Source organism: Thermothielavioides terrestris, chromosome 5, assembly GCF_000226115.1.
Source record: "Thermothielavioides terrestris NRRL 8126 chromosome 5, complete sequence".
In the NCBI taxonomy this organism is placed as follows: Eukaryota; Fungi; Ascomycota; class Sordariomycetes; order Sordariales; family Chaetomiaceae; genus Thermothielavioides; species Thermothielavioides terrestris.
In genome coordinates, this window is record NC_016461.1 from 2,268,393 (window position 1) to 2,295,076 (window position 26,684).

Below are 26,684 nucleotides of genomic sequence, written 5' to 3' on the forward strand. Positions count from 1 at the left end.
ATACTCCAGGCACTCTGGTACCTTATCAAACCCAGCTCAAGCGAGCATCCTGTTGGAACTACTACCGAGCAGTACTACACATAGTTTCCCGAAACCACACCTGCCTACTTGGGATCTGGCTCTGTGTATAACCCATCAGATTAGCCGCTGAACGACTCCTTCCGCTCCGCTACTGAGGGATAGCACGCCCAACTGCAAAACACCCCAAAGCTCTATCTCATTCTCGAGGTCCGCGTGGGCGAGGCCGAGCTGGAATTGCGGTTGCGGACAAGGGGCATCTTCTGTGCAGCATGATCCATTCACACATAGGTCCCCTCTCAACGCTTCCCCAGTCCCCAGAAGTCAGAACCAACAACAACAGGAAACCTAACCAGTCAAGCAAACTCTGGTAACAGAATGGACCAACAAGACGAAGTCAGCGTCCCAGAAGTGGGCAGCAATGCCCCAAACTCGAGCATCAGCGTTCGCAACCCCCCGTCCTCCCCTTTTCGCGCCGGGGGATTTTCGTAGCCGGCCACCTCCCTTTGCGCCAGCGCGGGGGGGGGGGGGGGGGGTTGGCCGGTGAGCTTTTTGGTCCAAGGTTGAACCAAGGACCGTACACGCTCCCCATCTTCCATGCGGGCGCAAACCCGCGCCGGTTGGATGCCTGGGTGGCTTGCTGTTGTGTGACTCGCGAACTTACACCTGCCAAGACACATGAAGAGACATAACAGCCTCTTTGCATATTTTCCAGCTGCGGCAAACTGAAGGGTGGTGGCTGGTTGCCGGGCAAACGCTCCAGCGTCTGAGGAAGAACCAAGAAGTTTGATACTCGAGTCCTATCATGCCTTCAGTTCAAAACCGCCATGACAGGCATCATACGCTGGCTGAACTGGTTGCGAGAGGGACCAGAGCTTGCTTTCGAGATTGTTGGGAAAGCCAATATATTGGCTCTCGGACAGGCCATTGGAGCGAAGACATATCGAGAAGTTCCTGGGGTCGCTCTTATCGCAATACCGGTCCAAAACAAGCCTGGACCGTCTCTCTGGGCGCATTCTCCACGTGCTGGACGTCTCCAGTCAATGTGCTCAGGAGTCCAGGTATCCATTCCGCCCTTCCGTTCTTAGCCTGAGATGTTTGCTCTGGACGGTCTCCCAGGTGCTCACTCTCGAAGTCAACCTCCTCGACTGTTTCTCGGAGGCCCTTAGGAGGTTTGGAAGCCCGGGATACGTGCACATGACGCGCCCAAAGCCTGCTCCGTTGGAAAAGGCAATATCTTTTCTCTTCATACCTCATGTTCTCATATCCAGGGTGACAGTCGTAGTTGCCTTTGATGCAATCTCCCTCTTTCATACTCGTCAACCCCCTCCGCCTGTTCTCGGGGCTATTTTCTGTGATCTTCGGGACTCTAGGGGTCTCAGTCTCGACTATGTGCTGGATGGCAGTCTCCAGAATTACAAACTGGCCTTGCCACCCTCGGAGATGTTCACTGGGGGGCCTTTGGCTTGCGACCGAGCCAGGTCGAGCTGGGAGATATCTTGCCGACAATGCATGGAATCGGTTATGGACTCGGGTGGAAACGACTTGATCGCGGCGAGCGCAACTCGGTCACTTTTTAGCTGGGTGATGCGAAATTGAAGGGTGGTTGAACTCCAGTCGAGGGTCGTACATGAAGCTTCTCAATGGCTATCTTCTCAGCGGCTATGGGCCCCGGGCGGGAGGGAAGAAGCAGGCGCGAGGGCCGGCCCCTTTCATCGAGTCAAGAACGGACATCAATCGTCACACCATTCATATTCATGCCAGAACAACAAGAAAAATATAGTTATATCCAATCCGCCTGCGCACGGCCAACCACATATCGTCAGATATATGTGTATATATACACCATCTTCTCCGTCACATAAGCTCAACTAACGCCAGATCCCCCAACCCACCAGCCTCGTTGCTTCCACACCCACAGTTCTCCTATCCTCGGACGCGACACCAGAACCAAAACCCGCCCAGACCGAGCCAGAGAGAGCAGCGTCGACATCATCGTCAGCGCTCATACCTAGGCAACGGCTCCTGCCCCACCGCGGCCGCCCCCGCCCCGCCGGCCAGCCGCCCCGCAGCCGCGGAACAAGAAGAAGAAGACTCGGCGCCGACCCCGCCATACGCGAAGTGCGGCCCGTACGCCGCCTCCTCGCCATCCTGGCCCCGTCGTACCTCGTCAAGCGCCGGCGCCGAGGGCGCAAACTCGGCGGCCGAGCCGGCGGCGGGGAAGAATCCCAGCACCGCTTCGGGCGGCGGCGCCGTGGCCTGGTGGTCGGCCAAGCTGCTGCTGCTTGCCCCGCCGCCGCCGGCGGCACCGGCGGCATGGCCATCGTAGTCCTCGGGGAACTCGGGCGGCGCGCTCGCCTCGGCCAGCAAGCGCCGGCGCTCGAGCTCCTGCTTGTCTTCGGTCTGGAGGTGCGGCGGTGTCCCGGCGGGGCCGCCGCCACCTCCGGCGAGGTCTTCCAGCGTCGGCGCGGACGGCACTTCCTGCGGACTGCGGGACGGGACGGGCGTGGCGGCGAGGTTGTGGTCGTCGTCGCCGTCGTCGGCATCGTAGATGTTTTCGCCGTTGTGTAGGTGTGGGTTGGCCGAGGGGCCCGCGGCGGGCGGTTCGGGCGGCGGCTGGCTGGGGAGGAGCCGTTGCTCGGCGCGTCTGATGCGCTCCTTTTCCGTGAGCGCGCTCTCGTCGGGCACCTGCGGCGGAGGGATGTAGTGCGGGGCGGATGGTGGCTGCGGAGGAAGGGGGTTCCAATAAGGGTAGGGTTGGGGCGACTCCGGAGGGTGCGCATGGGGAGATGGCGAGGAGTCCTGCTGCGCATGGTCATCTGGCGCATAGCCGTCATCATTGTCCGGGAATACCGGCCCATGGTGGTTCTCGTCCCTGCCGCCATTGTAGGCCTCGGCGTCGACGTCCGGCACGGCGTGAGCAGAAGGGTCCGGCTTTGCGGGCCTCTTGCCGCGCAGCCTGCTGCTATCTGTCGTCCCCACGACAACCTCAGACACCACGCAGATAACGCCCTTCTGCCGTCGAAGCCCAGCCGTGTCGATTATGCTCGTGCCCCACGAGGTCACGGAGGTTGGCTCCGCATCGAAGGCCCCGCCGGCCACGCCGAGCGGTCCTGCCTTGGGGCCCGGCCTCGTCCCCGACGGGCCTTGGAGCTGGTTAGCCAGCCTGCCCCCGAGGTCTACGATCACCTCAATGTGGTACTTGAAGGAGATCATCTCATAAGGCACGCCCTTGATTGTGGGAAATACGTCCGCGGGCACTCGCACCGACGTCGTGAGACTGGCAGTCAGGGTGGCCGGGTCGATGATGAGGGGGGCAAATGCCTGGGCCAGGTCCTTCCGGAACACGCTGCAGGAGCCGGCCGACGACAGTGAGAGCCCGCCGAGCCCGGTCTTGGATTTGGGGTAGTACTCCTCCTTCTCCAGCCGCCGAGCTTCATCTTCGGGTAGGTCCTTGGCGAGCAACGGGGGAGACCAGTCGATGCGTCCCAACCTGTAGAGAGTCACGATGACGCCGTGCAGGCTCTTTATCCGTCTGATATGCTGCACCGAAATTTTGATGGGTATCACATCTCCCCGAAGACAGCCGCCTTTCAGCAGCTCGACTGTGGCTGTGATGGTCCTCTCCCTGATTCCAGGGATCGTCTTCCCACATATTGGAGCGGTGGCGGCCAACACGTGGTTTCCATCACCGGCCCTGCTCAGGCCGGTGCTTCCGCTGACGGCGCTGTCGCTGCTGATGCTCCGGACTTCGCTGGGCTCAAGACCCCGGGCGTTGCCGTTGTTGTTGACCGTCGACTCGTGCTCGAGGTCATCGAGAACCACGGACCCGGAACCCTCGGTAGAATTCTCATTCGCCCGCGTCAAGTCCGGGTCGGAGGCCGGCAGGGCTGCTTCGAGTGTCGCGGGACCCTTTTCCGTGCTGGTGGCGAGTTGCCTTTTCCTCCTGGGCCGTTTCGAGATGGGCTCGAGGGAGATTGTACGCGGGCGTGGCGGGGCCAGAGGCCCGACATCAACCTTCTCGACAAGGTAGACCTTGCGTTCGCAGCTGGTCTTGGGCGCACCTTTGTTCCCTATAGACGTCGGGCGGGTCAGGGTAGCCGTAATCATGTAAGAGATGGTCCCGCGCTCGAACTGGGGCGACCCCACCAACGTTAGCAAGGTCGGGGTTCACAATGGAAGAGAGCGCGTAACTCCGGGAAAAGCCAACACATACATCTATGCTGCTCGGCAGCCGTTCGGCGGGGAAAAGGAGGTTGAAGTTGAACTCGTATCGGCCCGGCTCGAGCCTCCCATCGCCGCTGAGCGTCTGCTCGTCCTGAAACAGTCTCACAGCGCCGCTCCCGTGGCTCTTGTGGCGCGACCCGCGGCTAGGGATGGCTGGGACGTCGGCGGGGTCGAGTACAGGCTCGTTCGCCGGCGCGTTCGGGCTCTTGTAGACGCGCATGTAGCCATGCAGCGACACGACCAGGTGGGTGATACGGACGGGCTTGATGACGGTCAGGACCACCGCGCCGTGCACCTGGTCGCCCGCGGCATAGACGCGGTGGGGCTCGGCGGGGCGGACATGGAAGTCGACGATGTGACGGGGGCGCGATCGGAGTGGCAGACTGAAGCGGGAGAAGAAGGAGGTGTTCCTGGAGGACGGAGGCTCCTCCGGGGCTGACGCAGACGACGCAGGGGCAGAGTCGGCGTTGAGGTTGTTGGCTGGCTTCTTCGAGAAGCCCATCTATGCTTGCTGCGCTGGCACACAAACGGGCTCGCGGTGCGGATGGCACGGACGGTGCGAACGGCGTATTTGGCACGCCCGGGAAGCGGCGGAGAGGACACCGGGGTACCGGAGGTCAAGTCGGGCGTCGGCGTCGTCGCTGGCCATGGGACGCACAAGGTCGGGGCCAGCGGCGGGCTTGCGCGCAGAGCGCAGTCGTCGGACTGCGGTCGCGATCGCAACGTGGGAAACTCGAGCGCCGAGTCGAGAAGGCGAAATAAATAGCCAAGAGAACGTGGTGGATGAGGCTTGGGGGGTTTGCATATGCCAAGGCGAGAGACGCACTGGATGCTTGGCTTTTTGCCAAGAGGACAGGACAATCGCGGGGAGCGGCGGAAGGGTGGAGGAGGGAGTCGGGCCCTCCCTGCTTGCGTGAGTCGAGTGGACCCAAGGACTGGACCTGAGAACGCCTGGGCGTCTTGGCGCTGACCAGGGTGGAAATCAAACAACGGCAAGGCCCCTCCTTGACAAATACGAATGCTTTTCACGGGATGGATACCTATCGCAGTAGTATATGTCCGTGCGAATACACTAGTGTACTCGCTTATTCCATGCACAGGACGCACGCAAAATCAACGCAAGGCTCTCATGTGCCAATATCCCAACATCCGCACAGTAAGCTACGGCTGCCCGGTGTCATACATAGTAGGTAGCTTGAAGAGGGTCCTCGTATTCATATTCGCCCCGGAGCCCGGGACATCCACAATTGATCCTTCGGCAATCCTCAACTTTTCCCCTCTCCATTTTTGGCAGAGCAACTCCGGTCTCGGCCCGATCTTCCTCCCGTCCCCGGCTTTCACAATCGAACCTCCCGGCCATCAGCCCGACCAGGCCAGCGCCCGGAGGCTATGCGCGTTGACCCATCTCCAGCGCCGTGACGGCCGGATTCAGCCCGTTCAAAGAGCAAAATGCCGTAGAGCGGGGTGGGAGTGGAACAGAGGCCAGCCATACTCATCCACGTCCTTGTAGCTATCCACCTCAGGGGGATATTCCTCTTCGTCGCCGACCGGGCCGAACGGCCAAGCCCCGTCTTCGTTTCGGTAACGAAACCGGTTCTTGGTCGCCTCAGCCCTAATCTGTCCCCATGTCTTCCCCGGAAAGTCGCGTCGAATATCATCTTCGGTGAGCGGCGAGTCCTCTTTTTCCTCGTAGTCGACACCGGAGCCCCTCTTCACGATGACCAACAGCTCTTTCTTTGGTTCGTCCCCAGTCATCAGTTCGGGGTCTGCGGGGAACGTGTCTTCCCTCAGGTTCTGGCCATGCCGAGGCTTCTGTTCGAATTTGACCCGTCTGCTCGGGTCGAGGATCGAACCGTACTTGGCAGGCTCCTTGGCTCGGTAGACAACCACGGAAGGGTTCGAGGCTACCCCGTCGCGAGCTTCCATGATGGTTTGCCAGTGCTTTGGTTGGGGCTTCCTCCAGTATTGGGGCTGAGCCTTCCAGCGATCCCTTGGGTGGGAAATGCTTTGCTCTAACGGGAACCCGAGCATTTCTGAGGTGTGGCAGATGTAGCGCAGAGTATTCCATCCGTTGCCGTGCTTGATGAGACCGGTGAGTGCATCGTAGCAGACGTGAGGTGCACCGCCGCCAAGAACTGTGAGCTGGTCAAGCCGCAGGCCTGGAAGGAGCTTGAGAGCGGAGACAAGACGGTGATGGACGTCATAATCAGAGTGGGAGAGCTTGAAAAGGTCGCCACGGATTCTCATGTGGCGTAACTTTGAGAGAGTATCGATGGGCCGGGCAGAAAGCCTGTCGAGCATTGTTTCAATATCCTCGAAGCAAAATGTGACGTAGCGAAGCCACGAGTCGCCAATCTCGAGCCGCGCTCGACGACAGGTGCGGAGGAGAGCGAGGCCGTTGCCCGCAGGCCTGAACCAGGCTTTGTGATAGCCCTTGGCCGGCCTTTGTCCGAAAGTGAACCTTGTAGAACAGAAGAGCTGAGTCCAGATAAGGTTTCGAATTTCCTGCGGCAGTCTCTGGAAGAGCAGGCTTCCTGTTTGCGGATCGACGCTGGCGCTCTGTTCCGGATATTCGCACTTCTGCTCCTTGGTTTTCTCCGCCATCGTGGTGGCAGCGCTGCGGCGCTTGTCGTGTCCACCAACAGGAGCAGAGTGATTTAATCTCGTCAATGTGAGTTTCTGCTAAATGCAGGCGCAGGCGCCGTGTGAGCTGCAATCGGCTCACGACAGGCTTTGCGGATCGCTGTTGAGTCGAATGGCGGTTTGGATCCCGACCAGAGCCCAGAGGAATGTTGATGCGGGCCCAGTGCCCCGGAACCGGGTTGGCGCGGCACCAAGCCCCAGTGCCTTGGTCTTGGATTGGTGGGACATTGAAGAGAGGCGCTTCCTGTGGGCGCACAGAACCTTGGAAGGCTTGTCCAAGACATCGTCAACGTCGTCAATATACATACGGAAACTGCATGATCTGGCCGCATCTATCATCACAGTTCGGAGTCAGCGCTGTGCTTCGTATCTGTGTTTGCAAGTGATCGCATCTTTCAAGTAACGTGGCGATTAACTCTTGGGTTTTCCAACAATTACCAACGTTCGCAGTGCCGCCGAAGTGCAACGAGCCTGTGATTCAGCTGTTTTCCTTTTTTTTTTTTATCCGTACATCTAAGGGAACGCGACGCCGATGAATTGGGAAGGCACTCTCCGACATTCATCACATGTGAGGGACACAGGTTCACCGGCATGCAAAAATACACGACAGAAGCAACCCAAAACGGAGCCTCACCGTTACTGCCAAGCCCTAGGCACCAACGTTACGCTGCACTAGCCCGAAGCCAAGAATCGGGCCGCAACTGGAATGAGCAGCGCCCAGAGATCTCGGCGGGTCCTTGGTGTTCCACTTCAGCCTCAACACAACTTCAATGGAGGATGCACGCATTTGTTCCATCCATGGATGCCGTGTTACCAGGGCAGTTAACGTTAGCCCCTGCCGCTTTCTTTTCGCTGGGCACACTGGTACACTACGGAATACATAACTCGAATGCGCCGGCGCAGCTAACGTTCCGAACCCACCTACCTACAAAAAGCAGACTTGACAACGCAACAGCACGTCCGCACCAAGCGGACCTCATCTGATCCTTCGCGATTGGCCGCGTTGCCCTATGGACGTCATGGATGCTACACAGTGAGACTGCACTGTGTGTTGGGTGTCAAGTCTGTTGGGGGCCGCGCAGGCGTGTTGCGAGTGGTCTTTCGACTCGCCCGAGGACCCCGAGGCCCGAAGGAGAAGTTCCAGGCGAACTATGGAGTGTATGGCTTGCGTGCATTCCGGACGCTATATCCGGACGCTGCCCCGTCTTGACTGCAGGATTCGACCGAGGAGTGGGCGAGTGGCTAATGCGCCGCATTGAGATCGAGCCGACAAGTTTCGGAGTGGATCCTACCTCGAGAAACCTGGAACTGCGGCTCCTGAAAAACTCGCGGGCAAGGACAGCCTACCTCGATTTGGAAGGAAGGAGACCTGCTCGGTGGCAAAGCTGCGCCGAAGGTCCTGGAGAACGGCACTTGGGGGCATAGCAGTCGTGAGAACACTTTCACTTTGAAGGTACGGAATGCATGTGCTCCATGAAGGAATGAACCCGGCACAATAACGCGGGCCGGCCTCGCGTTTCCCCAGACCAACCGTACGGACGAATCGTACGGAAAACGAGAGTTCAAGCCTCGGCCGCCGCCGGCCCCGAGTCCGACGCGTCGTTACGCAGCACGTGGGCCGAGTCGGTCGGCTTATTCATGCTGTGGTTGCGGATGAACAGCGAGAGAAGCAGGCCGAGGCCGGAGAGCGCAACCATGAAGTAGAAGATGCCGCGGAAGCCGTCGACGTACGCCCACGTCAGCTGGCTCTTCAGGTCGCCGTCCGGCATTCCATGCAGCGTGCCGATGAAGGCCTCCGAGTTCTGCGAGATGGCCGCCGCGTCGGCCTCGCTCGCCCCCTTGCTCTCGAGCGAGTGCAGCAGGACGTTGTTGAAGATGGCGCCGCCGATCGACACGCCGAGGCAGGTGCCGAACCAGCGGTTGAACGACCACATGGACACGGCGAACGTCATGTGCGATGGCTTCGCGATCGCCTGCGTGGCCACGTTCAGCGAGCCGATCAGGAACCCGTGCGCGACGCCGACCACCAGGAAGATGAACAGGTGCGCCACCATGCTCAGGTTCTGGTTGACCAGGATGAAGAGGCCGTTGGCGAGTGTCATGACGGCGAAGCCGATCTGGTTCGCCCAGGCAAAGGTGCCCAGCTTGGTCATGAGAATGCCGCAGACGACGGCGATGGGGAACAGGACGATGTTGACCGCCATGAGGTAGATGCCCGACAGAATCGTGCTGGCTTCTTTCACGGCCTGGAAATAGAAGGGTAGGTAGTACAGTTGCATGTAGAGCTGTGTAATGTGGGGGGTTGAAAGTCAGCACGGGCGTCAAGCTAAAGAGGACAGCAGTCACGGCATACCATCAGACCTTGAAACAGCGTCAAGACGAAGACGATGGTTGAAGACGTGTTGTAGTAGACGGAAAGCCGCAGGAACGGCTCGCGCGGGACGAACGCCTCGTAGACAAGCGCGAGAACGACGACGATGCCACCCAGCAGGATGGGCAGCCACGCTTTGTACGAGCTCCAGGGGTAGTTGATCCCGCCCCAGGTGATGCCGATCAGGAAGCTGGTCGAGCCGGCGACGAAGATGGCGCCGCCGATCCAGTCTACGCGGAGCATGTTCGCCGCGAGCGAGCCTTTCCTCTTGGGCTCCAGCTTGACGACCCACGGCACCGTGGCAAAAGCGAGGCCGCAGAACGGGAAGTTGATGTAGAACAGCCACCGCCACGTCGTCTTCTGCGAGATGACGCCGCCGAGCAGAGGACCCAAGACACCGCCCAGGCCAAACACGGCCGAGATGAGGCTGAGATACTTGGGCCGCTGGCGCAGGGGCACGATGTCGGTGATGACCAGCGTCGTCAGGGTGTACAGGCCGCCGCCGCCCACGCCCTGGATGGCCCGGCCGGCGAGCAGGACGGAGAAGTCATTGGCGAGGCAGCAGCAGAGCGTCCCGGCGGTGAAGAGGAGGTTGCAGACCAGCAGCATGGCGCGCCGGCCGAGGATCTCGCTGGTGGCGCCGATGAAGGGCAGAAAGGTCGCGCTGGGCAGCAGGAACGCGGTGCCGACCCAGAAGGTCTCTATCGAGGTGCCGTGCAGGTCCGCTGCCAGCGTCTGGGCGCCGAATTTGCACGGTTAGCGAAGCTCGATGCCAAGGACGCAAGCGCGCGCGCGCGTGTGTGTGCGCACGTACCGGGAGAGCGGGCACAAGAATGTCGGTTTCCAACTTGTGTCGTGTCAGCTTGAGACCTCTACTCGACCGAATCCCAGGCCAACACTGGAACATACGGCAACGAGCAGAATGATGATGCCCATGGTGGCCACGATCATCCGCTCCCGCGGTCCGGCCTTCCATTCCGAATGGGGATCGAGCTCGCCGGCCTGCGCCGCCTCGACCAGTCCATCTTGCTTCAACGGCTCCAGCTGATACTGCTGATGTTGTTGATATTGTTGGTCTTGCTGAAGCTGCTGGAATTGGTGCTGCAGCTGGTAGTCCTGAGGGTAATGCTGGTGCTGCTGGTACTCTTGATACTGCTGGTACTGCTGGTCCTGGGGGTACTGTTGGTAGTGTTGGTATTGCTGGTGTTGAGGGTTCAGCTGATACTGCTGGTACTGTTGGTACTGCTCCTGGTATTCCGGACTGGTGTTGATTTCCGCCATCGTTCCGTCTCTACGTCTTTCCGCTGATTGCTTGGTGTGAGGAGGCGGGTTACCTATTCCGCCGCCTTGGGTTTGCCGAAAGAATTCTCAAGAGAGGAAACTGAACAGACCAAGTTCGAGGACCAGGACGTTTGCTCAGGCAGCAGCGCTACCTAATAAACGTTGACCAACGTTCCATTGAATTTGGTTCATACAATCTTGCACAGTGCGATCATTCCGAACTAGTGTAAGTGAGGTGATGGGAAGCGTTCGCGATACGGAGTCCAGTCGCATCGTGCTGACATGGGGGCTTCCCGCCGTTTCCTTGCTGCGTTTCCGTTTACCCCATTGGGCAAACACGGACGTAGCGTCCTTCTTTCATAGGTTGCCAGCCTGTGAGTCCTCGAGGCGTTCTCAACTACCATAGCGCGCCACGGGGGGTTGTCGAAATGGTATTGGGGCCCATCTCCTTGGCCAGGGACAGTCCGACAAACCGAAATATTTCCCCCGGGAGGAGAACGTACGTTCAACTCTCCTTCCAGGGATAACCTTCTACCGAAAATATTTCTTCTTAAAAATGATCCCTTCCCTTGAAGACGCTCTCTTATACTGAGGGATGCTCTTTCAACTATATTGTGTTCTAAGAGGTAGGAGAATTTCGTCTCGGCGACTTTCATGGCGATGATTTTAGAAAATTGGACGTTCTCCTACGACTGTGTGATCCAATTCGTGCTCCAAGGTGGTAGTGCAGACGATGTCGACAACCCCCCGTGGCGCGCTATGGTAGGTACGGAAGTACTTGCTTTGAAGGACAAGCATTGGACACACCGTGGATCATTATGATAGTCCTTTTCGAGTGCTATCTTCCGTTTGTCTACCCCTGACCACCAGCCCACCCTGTTACCCCTCGTACAGAACGCTCGAGGACTCTATGTAATGTACGCCATTGACAGTCATAGAAAGTGTGCTATAGACAGCGATAAAAAGGGTGTAATTGACAGTAATAGACGGAGTGTTATTAGCTGCACTCCCAACTGTTAGCATATCCACGCTCTATCTCTAACTTTTGATGAGTTAGAGCTTCACATGTCTGTGCGACACTGTCGGGTGTAACTCGGTGAATTCATTTCACTTTCTGGCGTCGCCCGCACTTTCCTACTCTTATGTTTATTGTCTACATTACAGCTTGGAGGAGGGGGGTAATTTACTCACATACCCGAAGTTTCAAGAATGGTGGTAGCAGATATCGAATGCTCGCTCTCGTGCCGGCCGGCCGTGGTGGGTTGTAGTTGAAATCCGTCAGGATCAACTTATTCGCACACATACATGTCCGGACGTGAAAGGCGCTTACTAACTCGCTAATCTTTTGAAAGGCAAGCAGGGGTTAGGGTTAGGCGTATGACAGGTTCCGGAGCTGACGGAGCCGGTTTAGGAAGACACGGACATCCTGAACAGGAAACGCAGCCCGCCCCGTGACTCCCGTCCGTACGACGTCGCACATGAAGTCTGTAGACATCGGGTGAGGAAGGTGCGCCAGAATCAGATCAGGTACGACATAATTGCACCGCCTGCGCCTTCCGGCTGCAACTGTCTGCCCGGCCTCTCGGCTTCCATGTGGCAGGCACGGCCAGACATTTAGTAGCAGCTCGCGGTTCCCCGACCATGACCTTCAACTTCGAAGCGACCATTCTTCCCTGCCTCGCTTTTGCCCACTTTGTCCGATCAAGGCCGCCAACATGAGAGACTTCACCGAACTTCCGTGGGACATCTTCGTGATCGTCATTTCGTACCTCTCGCCGCAGACGTGCGTGCGCTGCCGCGCCGTCTCTCGGCAATGGTACAGTGTCTTTACTAGCGAGCGCGTCTCGCTGCGGCTCTTGCGCTGGAACTTCCCCCTGTGTCGTGAGCTGCGCCTGGCTGCTGCCGCAGGACCGTCGTCGCTGTCGCCACTACCGTCAACCGCTCTTCGAAACCACAGAGCCGAACTCATTGACGTTGCCGAGCGGCCTTTCAACTGGGCCGCTGTGTTCGCCGAGGTGTCTCGCCGATACTACCACCTGAGCCGCGGACGGCCTCGGGTCGTCGAGAAAATCGATCTGGCCGTCAGCAGCCAGGAAAGCGGGTCTCCTTTCTCATTCTACGGCGTTGCCACGTGGAATCGCTTCCTGCGCTTGAACGACAAGACATCCAGCTTCCATTACCCTGATCCCGTCTGGTGGTACAGCCAAGAAGACGGCTTGCTGGTGTACCCGGCCGCGCTTGGTACCAACCGTGGAGCGCCGTCGGACCGGTGCGACGGGCATGTCTACCTCATTCTCGACCCCGCTACCGGCCAGCGGTTCCCGGTACCCTTCGACGTCCGATCGAAGCACATTCGTCGAGTCCGCCTTGCCCAGGGCGTGCTCATCTTTGAGTGGGCGGAAGCACTCCCTTACCACCAACTCAACGCTCGCGAATTTGTGCATCGCCACTTTGTGACGGCCTTCGACGTCGTCCGCCACCCGACTGCCACGACCACCGGACCGACATGGACCGTCGAATTTCGCTCCGAGTGGAAGCTACACTTCCTCGGCCTGCCTCTGAACCGATCCGATCGCTTCTTCTCAGCGCATACAGCAACCCATTACGCGGTATATTTCTGGCAGCCTAACCGTTCGCTCTACCAAGATGATCCCATTGAACAGCTGGCTGTATGGGACATCTCATCGCCCAGCCCATACCGCCCATCCGAAGATCCAAGAGGCGGCAAGCGGCCAGCCGTTTCCCGGGCGCCATCCTTGCCGCCCGGCTTATGGAACGGGCAGGGCAGCGCGGCGGTAAATCAGGCGCACGACGTGGCCCACTCCACTGCGGATCGAGGCCGGCCGAGGAGAATATCGCTTGCGACTGCTACCGCTGGGCCACAAGTTATCCGACGCATGGACTGGCGTGAACTAGATTTCTACGGGCTGCGCCAACGCTCAACACCGCAACTCAGGGGGTTAGCTCTGGATGACCGGAATCTGTATGTCATCGAGGAAGAGCACCGCTGGGCTGATGGCCAGCACAGTTCTCTCAGCCCGCCACGCGTTCATCTCGTCCGCAGCACAGGGATTCCAATCATCCCAACCCCGAGCTCCCCAACTCAAGCGGCCTATCCCGCTGCTTCTCGGTCCACTGGCGATCTGACTACCGGAATAGGCCAGCTTGTCGATCTCAAAGCGCCGGTTTTGTCCACCATCATCGACGGCCCAGTTCACGGTCCCATATGGGTTGACACATGTGGTGCGGACGGAGACGTTCACATGAACTTTTGCCGCCGTGTTTCTGGGCCCCGAAAAACATATACAAGCGTCCCTGCGTCGTCTGAGGGATCCTTGGATGCCGCCGCTAGCACTGAGCATTCTGGTAATGACCGGCTGCCGCAAGCATCTTCGGCGGCTGCTACGGGCTGGCCATGGGAATTCGGCGACAACAACTCCGCAAGCCCCTTCTCCCCGACCGGATCGACTCGTTGGCCCGGCTGGGCGCCCTGCTGGCGCCACGAGGATTTCCCTTACCTTACCGTTACCGAGATGGTAGACGTTGCCGCCGGCGTGCGCGTGACAGCCCGCCACTGCTTCATGCTTGAGACATTGTCGGTGCATGTCCGGCCGGCGGTCTCGGTTCTGGGCGCCCCGCCAGTTGCATCGGACCAGGACAATGGGGGCGATACCGGAAAGAAGACGAGAGCCAAGCGGCGACTTAGCAACGAGAAAGAGCTGCCGGTCAGAAGCAAGGAGGTTTTCTTCTCCGATGAGATGTGGTCGGAGCTCGTCGCCAGAGGCCATATTGCCGGGGACGAGCGGTGGGTCGTCGGCGAGGATGAGAAGGGGAGGGTCACCCTCCTGCGGTTCTGAATTGAGGGATGGTGAGTGACGTTATCAGCTGACACCCAGAGCAGCTGTAAACTGTTACCAAGGACCTCCTCCTCAAATGCCCGAACCAGAAGAATTTTGTGAGCCGTTCACGTTCTAGTCCTGGTACCTATAACACAAGCCGGGCAAAGACTGTGTCTCCCTTTGGCAAAGGCTTCTCGCTGTTCGGCGCGAGTAGAGCCCCAAGATTTGTACCCAGTGCAGAGACAGCCTTGTCTGGCCACCTGCGCAGTTGCCGAGCTGCAGAGGTGCCTGGCTGAAATTGTTTTCCGAGTTGGCCAGTTGGGATGCAGGGTGCTGCGCCTCGCACTGCTTGACACTCAGCCGCTCCGCCCTCCTTCAATACCGGCGGGCTGAAGCCTGCCCTCTGCCAACTCTCTCTGCCCTCAATCTTGTCAACGACAGCGGGAACCCAGACAATTGACTCTCACTGTGACGCTGCGCATCGCTTCTGAGGCATTCGGCCATTTCGCACAACGCACGCACCCGTTATGTGGCACCGGTCGACAGTGCGAAATGCGGCTGCTCAACGTCGATACCTTCACGTTGGAGGAGTTCTTCTACGCCGACCCGCCCCCCTACGCCATCCTGTCACACACCTGGGGCGCTGACCACGAAGAAGTGTCGTACCGCGATGTCCTGGATGGGAGGCTAAAGTCGGCCACGGGACGGCCGGCAAAAGTGACTGGGTGTTGCCTACGGGCCAAGAAAGATGGCTACCAGTATGTCTGGATCGACACGTGCTGCATCGACAAAACCAACTTGGTCGAACTTCAGGAGGCCATCAACTCCATGTTTCGATGGTATCGAGATGCCGCTATCTGCTACGCTTACCTCTCCGACGTTCCAACAAGAGCATGGGACCGCCACAAGGTCTCCGAGTCTGCCTTCTCCTCCAGCCGTTGGTTCCAAAGAGGGTGGACGCTGCAAGAGCTTCTCGCCCCACTCAACTTGCGCTTCTACGATGCCGGCTGGGAATGTATAGGGACCAAAGGGGATTTGTGCGATCTGGTCGAAACCATCACGGGAATACCGACCTCGTTCCTGCTGGGGATTACGGAGCTGCATCACGCCAGCGTTGCTCAGCGGATGTCATGGGCCTCCCGAAGAGTGACGAAACGACCGGAGGACATTGCCTACTGCCTACTCGGCATTTTCGGTGTCTCCATGCCCATGATATACGGCGAAGGCGACAAGGCTTTCCGCCGTCTGCAAGAACAGATCATGAAGGACATAGGAGACGACTCCATTCTTGCGTGGGATCTTGGTGCGGAGGGCCCGGACCCCGGCGATAGATCCCCCGTCGTTTTCGGGACTGCCCTGGCGCCGGCCCCTTCGCACTTTGCAAACTCGGGACGGGTCGTCGTCGTGGATCATTCCGCCGATTCGTCTTTCGAGATTCAAGGTGGCAGTTTGCGCTTACCGCTGGCTCTCCGTCATACAGTTGACGGCCAGTTCCTCGGCTTGCTGAAATGCGGCGTTCAAGGCGACGAAATGGTAGTCGGAATACCGCTTGTTCCTGCACCTGGAGGGCAGCCCGACAAGTATCTCAGACCTAGGGGTCGTCGTGCGAGACTGGTTGCGAAGTCTGGACCAGGGACTTCTGCCAGCTTAGTTCAGATCCAGCTTGATGGTGGCCACAAGCCACTCTCCGCGGCGGCAGGAACCTGTTGGTTTCATATTCGCAAGTCCGTTCCCAATTTGGAGCTCGTTGCGGTCCACCCAAAAACTCTGTGGCACAAGGAACGAGCCTTGATTGAGGGTGTGTTCAAAGACGCCGCCAACGCTAAGCAGATGATTCTGGTTCGATTCCGAGACACGGAGAGGAAAGCATCCGACTTTGTGGCCGTCCTGCAGCTCGACACTGAAGGACGGCCTTATTGCTGCCTCATGGTTGCCTCTAGGGAAACTTCCCTGGAGGAGATGGCCGAACATTCGATGGCTTGGAGAGACAAGCTCCCCGGGAAATTCACTGCCAATAACGTCGCCATGACCCTGGGGATTGAGGTCGAGGCCCTAGCGTCCCCTCCGGCATCCTCATCGCAGCGCAGATTTGCTCTTAAACCCACTGTCATTCCTGGAGCGCCGGCTGTGACTGTCAATGTGACAACTGCATTGCAGCTGTCGGGCGCCTCCGAGATATTGGAGGATTTATGTCGGAGGCGTAACGCGCTGAAAAGCGGCGCGCAAGAAGACCGGGAGATTATAAGGGTCACCAAAGAAAAGCTGGTCAACAAACAGGCGGAACTGGATGCATTAAGGGAGAAAATCAAGGCTCTCCAACAGGAAGAGCGCCGGTTGGCGGAAGAACTCGATCGTGAGTCCCGCAAGCAAAGCGGCCTTGTCAGTCGGTGTGGCTGGTGCGAACAAGCAGAGGTGGATCTCAGTGACAAGATTGCGGGGATGCAGCGGTTCATCGATGTCTGCAATGGCGCACAGGTCCAGGGAAACGAAGAGGCGTTCTCCAAGACAGCAGAGCAAGCCTTGCCGTTTGCGATCGCGAAGGGATATGAGAGCCTGGCGCGGCTGCTCCTCGACCGAGCGACCAACTTCACGGCAACGGATTTCGCGGGGAGAACCGCGCTGAGCCATGCCGTCTCGCGGGGACACGAGGAGTTCGTCCGGCTGCTCATCCGTAAAGGCGCCGACGTATCTGCGCCGCCCGTGGGGGGGTGGACACCCCTCCATGTGGCCGCTGACGGAGGACTCGAAGGCCTTGTTGGCCTGCTCCTCGAGAAGGGTGCCAGCCTGAAGGCAAAGAGGGACGGCCTGACGCCGGAGGACCTGGCTCGCCGCTCGGGGCATGGGCAGCTCGTCAAGATTCTTTCTCCTTGGCCCGAGGCGCCGCATCGGCCTGTGGAGAGCTGGGAGAGACCCTCTTCGTCGCGATCGGGGGCACCGGCGCCATCGCTGCCGCCGCCATCTAAGACAGCGCTCCTTATAGATCGGTTGGAGAAAATGTTCTCTGGGGCCGAGGCCACCTAGAGTTTCACTGGAAGTTGTAAGCTGAATCTGCTCGCTCAGCCTTATCGACCGCCGGTTCACGGGGGTAAGAATCCGAAAGGCGGCAAGGAACGCAAGCCGGCGCCACCAGCTCAATACCACGGTGCCGAGGTCGTCGTGATACCCAACAACAGCTTTGGTCGGAACCAAACCGTGACATATCAAATCGAATCCAAGACAGATGTGGAATGGCAGGGCCCCTGAGGATTGCCTCACCTGGCTTGGAGATGGTAGTGATAGGAGTTGCATGTTCCCGTACATATGTCAAGTTACCTCCATCCTTGTTCTTTACACCTCAGTAGGACTAAGCAAATGTACGTAAGAAGACTCTTTCGCATAAGCTGGTTTCCACTACAGTGAAGACAAACTGGGCACCGCCAGACTGCTGGCTCCCCCGGCACCTCTTATTATATACTGTCTCCGATATCTTTAGAACGGTCACGTCGAGCGGGCGTCCTTGATGCTCAGGAACCGAAACCACGGTGAACTAGTTAGTCGAGCTAAAATCGGAATGGCCCATCAATCCGAACCACGTTTCAGTCCACCTCACCGGCAAGTGAGTAAGGAGAGGGGCGAACATCGTCAAGGTGAGAGTGCAGCGCGTCCAACTCAGCACATTGAGTAGCTACCTTACCTGGTGAGGCGGCCAACCCAAAAGTCGCACAAGCAGAAGAAGCAGCAGCTAAAACCCTTCTCTAGGTTTGTTATCATAACAAAACGCCAAACACCATACATATATAACTAGAAACAAAATGACAAGGAAAATGCAAATACGACTTGACCTCAACAAATGCTGCCTCGAGACAGCCTTCGTATATATAATATGGCCTCGCGAGCCAGAAATGGCAGGGACCTCCTCCTCATCCATTACCACTCATCACCATGACAGCACCCACAACTTTTAACAACCCGTCTTCTCCCTCCTCGCTTGACGTATTCACTGCGCCACTCATTCTACTCACCCCTTACGGCGAGTAGCTTCCTCCTCGACTAACCAAATTAACCGACCAGCCAACTCCAGGCCGATATAAACGTGAACACTAGCACCACACAACCACAGCCCCATTTCCAGGACCAAAGCAAAGGCTAAGAGCTCAGCCCCCGCCCAGGCCATGCCATGCCATACTCCCCGACCCCCACACCTCCCTATACACCTACACGGCAGCAGAAGCGGCAGTAGTAGCAGGGGCAACGCCGGCGCCCGGCACGGTCAAGAACCGGCCATAGTAGGCATCCAACCACCTAGCGGCGTCCTCGCCGGCGGCGACGTCGTCGACGCTCGCGTCCCAGCGGCCGACGGAGCCGACGTAGCCGTCTGGGCGCACGTTGACAATGGCGACCTCGCCGGGCGCGAGGCTGCCGAGCCACTTGTTAGTGCAGAGCGAGCCGCGGCCGACGACGACGTCGGGAGCGGCGGCGGAGGGGATCGGGGGAGTGGTGGCGGTGACGGTGCCAGCGGCGGGCAGGTCGTCGAGGTAGAAGGTCCAGCGGCTGTCTTGAAGGAGGGGGGGCAGGTCGGCGATTTCGATTTCGGACTTGGGCATGGTTGCTGGGTACGCAGGTTGGAGTCAGTACGGGGTATTGACAGCGGGTGAGGAGGCGGTTCGGGAAGGGACCGGGGAGAAGAGGGAAGAGAGGGAGGGAGGTGGGGGGGGTGGAGGATAAGGACGTACTGATCAGGGCGAATGTGAAGAGGTGGCTGACGGCGGTGTAGCGCTCGGGCCGGAGATAGATGTCCTCCGGGGCGGGCGCCCGCGGCTGTTTGGTGTAGGATATGCTCGCGGCCGCCGAGAGCTGGCTGATGAGCGAGTCGCTCGACGCAATGGCCTGGCAAAAGGTGTCGAGGAAGATTCGCGACTGGTGCACGTCCCACATCAAGAGGTAGATGCGGAATTGGCCCAGCATGGGGATGTCGAGCTGGATGTCGACCGGGTTCGAGTCGATGTAGCGCGTGACCCTGGCCGGCGGCAGGAGGCACCCCGGCTTGGCCTCGCCCATAACCCATGCTTGGGGCTCGACCATGTTGATGGCGTTCTCGCCGTAATCGGCTCCTACGCCCGAGATGAAGCGGACGTTCGTCTTAAAGTTCTCGGCTAGTGCCTCGGCATCGCCCCCAGCAATCTGGTTTGCGTGCTCGTAATCAAAGTTGACCAGGTCAAGGGCGATTTTACGTCGCTCCTCTTCGTAGCTCGCCAGCAACGCAGGCTTGGCAAGACCACGGACGGCCAGGTTGAGCTTCCAGCACAGATTCCAGGCGTCGTGCATCGATGTGTTCATTCCCTGAGCGGCCTTGGGCGAGTGCGTGTGGCTGGCGTCGCCGGCGAGGAAGGCGCGCAGATGGTTGTCGCAGAAACGGCTTGCGACTCGCTGGCCGACCTGGTAGCGGCCGAACCACTCGATGTACTTCCACTGGATGGAGAACGGAGCCATGATCTCCCGGGCGCGCTGCATGACGAACTCCTGACCGAGCTGGCTCCTGTCGGCCCTCGGTCCGTTCTTGAGCTCGATGTAGAGGCGCGTCATGTTGCGCTCGCGCGGGACAATCAGGATCGAGCCGTGCTCCTGCGAATACACCAAAGTCTTGGACCAGATGTCAGGAAAGTCGGTCACCAGCTCTCCGTCGAGCACACCCCACACCGATTGCTGCGACAGGCCGAGGGGCTTCGCATCCGGGATGCTCTTCCTGACCCTAGAGTGGGCGCCATCACCTGCGCAGACGTCAGTCCGGCTTGCTCTCAGCCACATATTGCGACGTCAAAAGGGGTTACACACAGCCGACTAAGTACTGAGTAAGGATTGTCTTGCGCTCCTGCGCCACGTTCGCACGGCAGTTAACCTGGAGAGGGCCACTCTTGTCCTCGCAGACACTGTACGAGTCGAACGCCGTGTTCCTCCGGACCTCGTAGCCACGCTTCCTCAGATCCTCGATGAACAGGCTCTCAATCATGCCCTGGTGCACCAGCAGGATGTAGGGGTCCAACACGTCGATCACGGGCGGGTAGTGGATTTCACGGCCCAGGCGATGGAGCGGCTCGTCCGGCGTGCTACGCCAGAACGAGATGTCGTAAACTCGGACGCCGCGCTGCAGCAGGGGGTCGACCAGACGCATCTGCCGGAAGGTCTCGATCGTCTTGGGTTGCAGCCCATCGGCCCTGCAGGACGGACGAGTCAGATTCAGCCGGCTCCGGGCAGACAACGGAGAGAAGTCTTATGCGGCTTGCCTTCCCACGGGCGTCTGGTCGGCCCTGTCGTCCACAATCTCGACTTTGATACCGTAGCGGCCCAGGTTGCAGGCCAGCATCAGGCCGGCCGGGCCGGCGCCGACGACGCAAACCTGGCATTCCAGGGGCGCCTCGGGCATGCTGCGGAGCAGGCTCAGGCGGTCGACGCATTCGGCTGTGTCCATCCGGTCCTCGCTGAGCTGGTCCTCCCCGGACTTGTTGTCCAGAACGGCAGCTGGAGACATGCTGAGCCGCGGTCCGCTGGGACTGAGAGGCTTGTGCTTGCAGTGTGAATCTCAGACCAAAGCGGACGGCACGCAGCCGCCCAGTGACAGAAGCTGGGCTCGTTGAGGGCGTGACGATGGGATAAATGTATATCGACCGGGCTGGCTTCCAGAGTGGGGTGTCCTGGCGAATGTGGACGACAAGTCCCTGAGAGAAGATGTCGGGGCAGAATGCGCAGGTAGCAACCAAAGCCTCGGCCCCTGATGGCTGGATCTGGAGTACGGTACCTGCCTCTCTCCAGAAACAAGAACCTGCACGTATCGTCAAGGGTCACTGGGGGACCCTTTTTGTTGTGGTACGAGTGATCTGCATAGAGCTCACTGCCCGCTGTCTGGGGTAATTAATTGTTGGTAGCAGCGAGTCTCACGGAGCCGCCAATGCTAAGTTCCGGGACCCGCGGGTCGGGGTCCGTGAGGGGCGGGGGGGCAACGGTCTGGCACAGCGCAGTGACGGTGTGGGAGTGGAAGAGGCATTGTGCTATTGTGTTTTGGAGAAATTGGGCAAGAGGCGGGAACGTTCTGTTGTTTGGAGCTGGCTGGCGGCGAAGAGACGTGCGAACCACAGATCGCAAATCCGTCATTTTTCCCCATTTTCAGGCACGGGGTGGGCTGATTCCGAGCATGGGATGATCTGATCTGGGCGTGGCTGGCCGCCCGACCCCACCACCGGCTTGCAATCGGCCGGCTCTCATTGGTCACCCTTCCCCAGCTGCATTTTGTCAAACGGGCAAGTGGGACAGCCCACACAGCATCTCAGGCGAGCCCCACTCGGGGAGCTTGGGCCCTCCTGGCGCCACCTTACTGGGCAAAACTACGCTACGGTACACGGATCACTCCGCCATCCGCCATCACACAGGAAACCAGTTTAGCCAACCTTGACCGAGATTCCGACAGGACGGCACCGATAAGGAACGGCCATGCAGCATTATAGGCTTACCTGTGTACCTACACTACATCGAGTATTGCTTGAGTGAGTGTGGATGCAAGAGCGGGGCTGTTGGAATCTGCAGCTCTCCCCGATTCGGAAATCTGGTCTTACAGGAGCTGTGTCCTCAGGAGATGATGGTGTCACTGTGGGCTGTTCTGCAGTCCAGTTGTATGGTTCTTGACAACCACATAGCTTTACAGTTTACATGCCCCCTGTTCTTCTACCTGCCTTACTTCCTGGAGATGTTGGTAGCCGATTCTATTTTTTTGTTTTCTTTTTCTTTCTTTTCTTTTTTTTTTTTTTTTTTTTCCTTCCCTATTACATTAGCATCTAGAGAATGAGACAAGGATCTCTTAGTTTGCATGCATTGCTCAAACAGATTGAGAGAAGGTAATGATTAAGATGTCCAATTTTCATCGTCAGTAACAACTTAACTTTGCTTTTGTGTTTCAAGCCACTTTTGTTGCAGTTCTTACATCTTACACTACTTCCTGGCCCGCTCTCTAATCCTGCTCTGCTTCGGTAAAGTACTCGCCTGTGTCCCGTTACCCTCCTTCTAGTGGATGCCTACGTCAAACACCCGTTGTAGGTATGGTGGCCTTGTTCTGGCGGAATGTTCTGGCGGAATTTGCACAAGGCCAGCGACCTTGCTTTCTGAACATGCCTCTCAATGCTTGACCATCTCGCGGCATTGCTAATGTGGTCATCGAAAGTGCCCTCATAGTCCAGCGAGTGAGGTTGCCGCTCGAGATGTTGTCCATGAAACTCATAGTAGCTCTGCTGAGAGTAGCTTCGGGTTCGCTTCCTTTGCGCTACGAGATGCGCTATGGTGCACCCTGTCGGCTGAGGACTTGGTGCCTAGATACGGCTTTGGGGTCCGGCTTGTGAATGGGGCCGGCTTGTCAATAGGTTCAGATTGTCAACAGGCTCTGGTTGTGAATAAGTATACTTTTCTTTAGAAAGATGCTGAGAAACGTAGGTCTTGTGTCAGTCAACAGCTGCAGTCAGTAAGAGACCAGTGTGGATATATTGTAGTTTACACAGGATTGAGATAGAAGAGGCTATTTCCATTCTGTTGCCAGGCTGTATGAGTCAGGTCAAGGGCACTGAGCTGTCCAGTGACTTATAGGGCTTTTCAGATCACGGAAGACAGAACCGCTGGGGGCAGCACTTTGGGTACTCGGTCCAAGTTCCCAGCAATAGACGAATTAGCAAGGCAAGCAAGGACAACTGGGTCATCTATCTCGAAGATATTGTATTCCAATAATGACATATCCTCTACGCACCGCTCGTACTACCGCACGAGAACACTACATTTTGGGCTTGTCATAAAACGGCTTAGGCAATTGACTGCACCTACCGGTATGCTTTGTCTCCAAGCACGACTTGAGAAGAGTTCTGTCATAATACAAACAACCACTAAGTATACCTAATGAGCTCTAAGTGCTCGCGCTTCCCTGTTGAGCCCATTCCAGTGTCATTAGACTTTATCACACACAGCTTCAGCACCTTTAAACCAGAAATGTGCCGTCCAGGCTCTGGAATGTGGCTTACATTCCTCCCGGAACCGGCCCGGTCAGGGGTCCCCACCCTACCCGGTCCGTCTCGGGGCAGCCTTCCGAGGGGGAACTGTTCCAAAACAAACGCCACCTACGTGTAGACATGCTGCCTAAAATCCAATCGTTCTGGTTGCGTGTGGAGCTTCCCGGCGCCGAGCAGCCCAGGTGCAGGCCTCCGTCGAGATTGTTGTGGGCTTTTGATCGGGGGACGTCTCGGCAACTCAAGCAAAGCTTGGCAATGCTGGGAGGCTGTTCGAGAAAACATGGTCATCCAACGCCATGCCGGAGGATTGGAACAGGTCGAGGAACAGATTCCTCGGAACCATGCTACCGTCTTGAGTTCGCAATACGGCCTTGCCATACGGCCTTCGCAGCAGACGACTTCACCGATGTTCGGTCAGGCCGGATGGCCCTTCCTTCACCTCGACTCCTCCGCAGCCCTCCTGACATCCTCTTTCAACGACGCGACCTCCACGCTCACGGCGTCTTCGCACTGGAGCGTCAACACCGCCGCCCTCTGCGCGACATCAATCAGCCTCTCCACTTTCCCGCCCATGGCCAACCCGGCCACCAGCACACCGGTGAAGGTATCCCCGATGCCATTCACCGACACCACGTCCGCGACCCTCTCGGCAGCAGGGAACAGCCGCATGTAGACGCCGCCCACGTGGGGGTGGTCGGTGGCGCACCTGCCGACCACGTACCGCGCGTGGTCAGGGTCGCGCAGGCGCGGGTCATCCGGGGCCAGGATGGTGGTCAGCAGGGCGCCGCGCGCGCCCAGCTTGGCGACGATGGTCGGAACGTACGGCAGCAGCTGGATGCTCTGGACGGGCACGCCGGCGTCGGCGATCTCGGCGGACGCGATGTCCACGAAGCGGTCGCGCGCGCTGCTGCCGCCGCCGCGCAGGCCGATGCCGAAGGCGTCGAGAACCTCGAACCAGGCGTGCCCGTCCAGGTGGCCGCGCTGCTTGGCGGCCTCGTACATGGCGCGCAGCTCGTACTCGTTCGGCGTGCAGAGGTCGACGTCCGCGCGCGGGTAGAGGCCAAGGGGGCGGGCATGGGCGTGATGCGCGTGGTGGTGGTGGTGGCGCGCGGCGGGGAGCACGGGGAATAGGCGCTGCGACTTGGCCGCCGACACGGGCTCGAAGGCAACGCGGGCGCCGTGCGCGCGCCCGGCGCTGATCCACGTCTGGATATCGGCCTCGGACCAGTTCGCGTCGACGACGAGCCATTTGGGCTTGGCCGCCGCCACGGCCGATTCCCAGTAAGCGGGGAAGGAGTGCGTCGAGAAGATGGCCATGTCGGCCATGGCGAGCACGAGGTTCTTGTGCGCGTCGTTGACAGCCACGTATTGCGCGGTGCGGGTGGACGGGTACTCGTGGCCGAGCTGGCGGATGCAGGACGTGTCGAGGCCCGAGCGGTGCAGGGCCGAGAGGATAGTTGAGCCGGCGATGTCGTCGCCGACCATGCTGCACAGCCGCACCTTGCCCTCCTCGCTGACCCTGTGTGCCGCCAAGGCAATATTGTGGCCAACGCCGCCCACGGACTGCTGGATGGTGGCCGGGTTGGACGTGTGCAGAGCGGGTGAGAGCGAGGCTGGCGTGCCGCTGAGCGGTGCCGCGCCCCCTGTATAGTCACAGTTCAAGTCGAGAGCGACCGAACCCGCCACAAGAACATCCACTGGGTGGGATTCCTAAGCCCGGTCAATTGAAAAACCTGGAAGGCATCATCCTAATTATGCCCTACCTCCTTGACCTCTGCGTCCAACTTAAGCCCCGGGGGGGAAGTGATGCCAGCCCCGTCCGTGCCAGAGTAAGAAGTCACGGTCCTCGGCGTAACCGGCGACCCGCCCATCATCTTTGCCAGCTCCACGGCAATCTTGGCCGCCCGGGCAACGTTGGATTGCACCAGCGCCTTGTTTGCCGAGACGCTCCTCCCTTGGGTCAGTTCCTTGATCCTCTTCAAAATGTACGGCGTGTTTGCGCTCCCCGTGATGCCCATCTCCTCGGCCTCGGCCACGGCGAGCTGGATGGCGGACTCCATCTCTTCCCGAGAGATGGCGAATCTCTTTGGGATAGGGTTCGCGAACAGCAGCCCGGACTCGATCCCTAGCCGCTCCTGGGCCAGGATGATCGCCGCCGCCTCCTTCTCGTCCCTCACGACAGCCGGGCTGGGCACCCCGCTCTCGCGCACCCAGAAAGCAGGAAAATCCACCCCTTTTCTGCCCGCCTCGTCCGTCCCGTCCGAAAAGGTCGCCACCAGCACGCCCTGCGTCTCCAGAACCTCCAGCGTGCGCGGGATGTCCAGAAAGCCCTTGCACCCGCTGCTCACCACGGCCACGCGCGTCCTGCCTAGCTCGGTCAGGTCGGCCGACACGTCCATGGAGCTCTCGCCGCCGCGGTGCACGCCGCCCAGCCCGCCGGTGCCGAACACCCTGATGCCGGCCAGCCGGGCGAGCACCATGGTGCCGCAGATGGTCGTCCCGCCGTGGCCCGCCGCAACACCGGCAGCATCGCCGCCACTACTGCTACTGCGGAGCACGCCGCGCGCGGCGAGGAACGCCAGGTCGCGCCGCGAGACCTTGGCGGCGCCCTCACGGGCCATGCGGGCGATCTCGGCGGGCGTCAGGCCGACGGTGGGCACGCCGGCCAGGACGCCGCAGACGGCGGGAACGGCGCCATGGAGGCGGACGATGGAGTCGAGCTGCTCGGGCAGGTCGGCGCCGAGGGCACCGTGGGTGTAGATGGTGGACTCGAGGGCCACGACAGGCTTGTTGGAGGCGAGGGCGGCGGAGACCTCGGGGGAGATCTTGAGCAGCTTGGAGACGCTGGCCGGCGAGGTGGTGAAGAGGCGGCGGGGGAGGATGGTTCGCCGGCTGAGGATCGGGTTGGGAACCCGGCAGAGGACGCGTGCTGCCGCCATGGATGCCTAGGTCTGTTTGTGTGCCACAGTGGTGAGACCGGTTAACCGGGGACGGCGCGACCCAGGTAATAGAGAGGTTGAGTGGCTCCTGTCCGTCGAGGAGAGAAGAATTGCCCTGGAGAAATCAGGGACCTCTGCGGATGATCTTGTCCAGAAGGCAGTACTCTCCAGAGGGATTTTCTGGGCCCGGTCCTCAGTCACAAGGTGGGTGAATGCTCAGGCACATATGTGCAGGTCATGAACTCGTGATGAGCCCGTCTCTCCACGACGGCAGGACGGAGATGGATTGACCAATCGGCGATGACGCCTGGCAGCGTGGTCAGTGATTGACCGTCCGGCGGAAGGAGCTCGA

At 59.2% G+C, this 26,684-nt stretch overlaps 7 protein-coding genes across 7 annotated transcripts; 2 read left to right on the forward strand and 5 right to left on the reverse strand.

Moving 5' to 3' along the window:
• Nucleotides 1-2,016: 2,016 nt before the first annotated feature.
• On the reverse strand, nucleotides 2,017-4,942 carry THITE_72941 (uncharacterized protein; the record flags this gene model as incomplete). Its single annotated transcript, XM_003656702.1, has 2 exons — nucleotides 4,235-4,942; nucleotides 2,017-4,152 (listed from the first exon to the last, which is right to left on the reverse strand). The coding sequence occupies exons 1-2, from the start codon at nucleotides 4,745-4,747 to the stop codon at nucleotides 2,017-2,019; spliced, it is 2,649 nt and encodes an 882-aa protein (XP_003656750.1). The 5' UTR covers nucleotides 4,748-4,942.
• A 618-nt stretch (nucleotides 4,943-5,560) lies between these two features.
• On the reverse strand, nucleotides 5,561-6,941 carry THITE_2121838 (uncharacterized protein). The gene has a single exon (XM_003656703.1). It carries the CDS (start codon nucleotides 6,847-6,849, stop codon nucleotides 5,683-5,685), a length of 1,167 nt encoding a protein of 388 aa, XP_003656751.1. The 5' UTR covers nucleotides 6,850-6,941; the 3' UTR covers nucleotides 5,561-5,682.
• Nucleotides 6,942-8,450: 1,509 nt separating this feature from the next.
• THITE_114886 (uncharacterized protein) lies at nucleotides 8,451-10,540 on the reverse strand (the record flags this gene model as incomplete). Its single annotated transcript, XM_003656704.1, has 4 exons — nucleotides 8,451-9,134; nucleotides 9,242-9,994; nucleotides 10,074-10,106; nucleotides 10,169-10,540. 4 exons carry the CDS (start codon nucleotides 10,538-10,540, stop codon nucleotides 8,451-8,453), a joined length of 1,842 nt encoding a protein of 613 aa, XP_003656752.1.
• A 1,433-nt stretch (nucleotides 10,541-11,973) lies between these two features.
• Nucleotides 11,974-14,664, forward strand: THITE_2121846 (uncharacterized protein). The gene has a single exon (XM_003656705.1). It carries the CDS (start codon nucleotides 12,256-12,258, stop codon nucleotides 14,395-14,397), a length of 2,142 nt encoding a protein of 713 aa, XP_003656753.1. The 5' UTR covers nucleotides 11,974-12,255; the 3' UTR covers nucleotides 14,398-14,664.
• Nucleotides 14,665-17,875, forward strand: THITE_2121847 (uncharacterized protein). The gene has a single exon (XM_003656706.1). It carries the CDS (start codon nucleotides 14,932-14,934, stop codon nucleotides 17,398-17,400), a length of 2,469 nt encoding a protein of 822 aa, XP_003656754.1. The 5' UTR covers nucleotides 14,665-14,931; the 3' UTR covers nucleotides 17,401-17,875.
• A 3-nt stretch (nucleotides 17,876-17,878) lies between these two features.
• Nucleotides 17,879-20,652, reverse strand: THITE_2121849 (uncharacterized protein). The gene is made up of 3 exons (XM_003656707.1): nucleotides 20,191-20,652; nucleotides 19,092-20,126; nucleotides 17,879-18,967 (listed from the first exon to the last, which is right to left on the reverse strand). Exons 1-3 carry the CDS (start codon nucleotides 20,525-20,527, stop codon nucleotides 18,573-18,575), a joined length of 1,767 nt encoding a protein of 588 aa, XP_003656755.1. The 5' UTR covers nucleotides 20,528-20,652; the 3' UTR covers nucleotides 17,879-18,572.
• Nucleotides 20,653-23,554: 2,902 nt separating this feature from the next.
• On the reverse strand, nucleotides 23,555-25,916 carry THITE_2121851 (uncharacterized protein). The gene is made up of 2 exons (XM_003656708.1): nucleotides 25,157-25,916; nucleotides 23,555-25,103 (listed from the first exon to the last, which is right to left on the reverse strand). Exons 1-2 carry the CDS (start codon nucleotides 25,871-25,873, stop codon nucleotides 23,829-23,831), a joined length of 1,992 nt encoding a protein of 663 aa, XP_003656756.1. The 5' UTR covers nucleotides 25,874-25,916; the 3' UTR covers nucleotides 23,555-23,828.
• Between the last annotated feature and the right edge of the window lie 768 nt (nucleotides 25,917-26,684).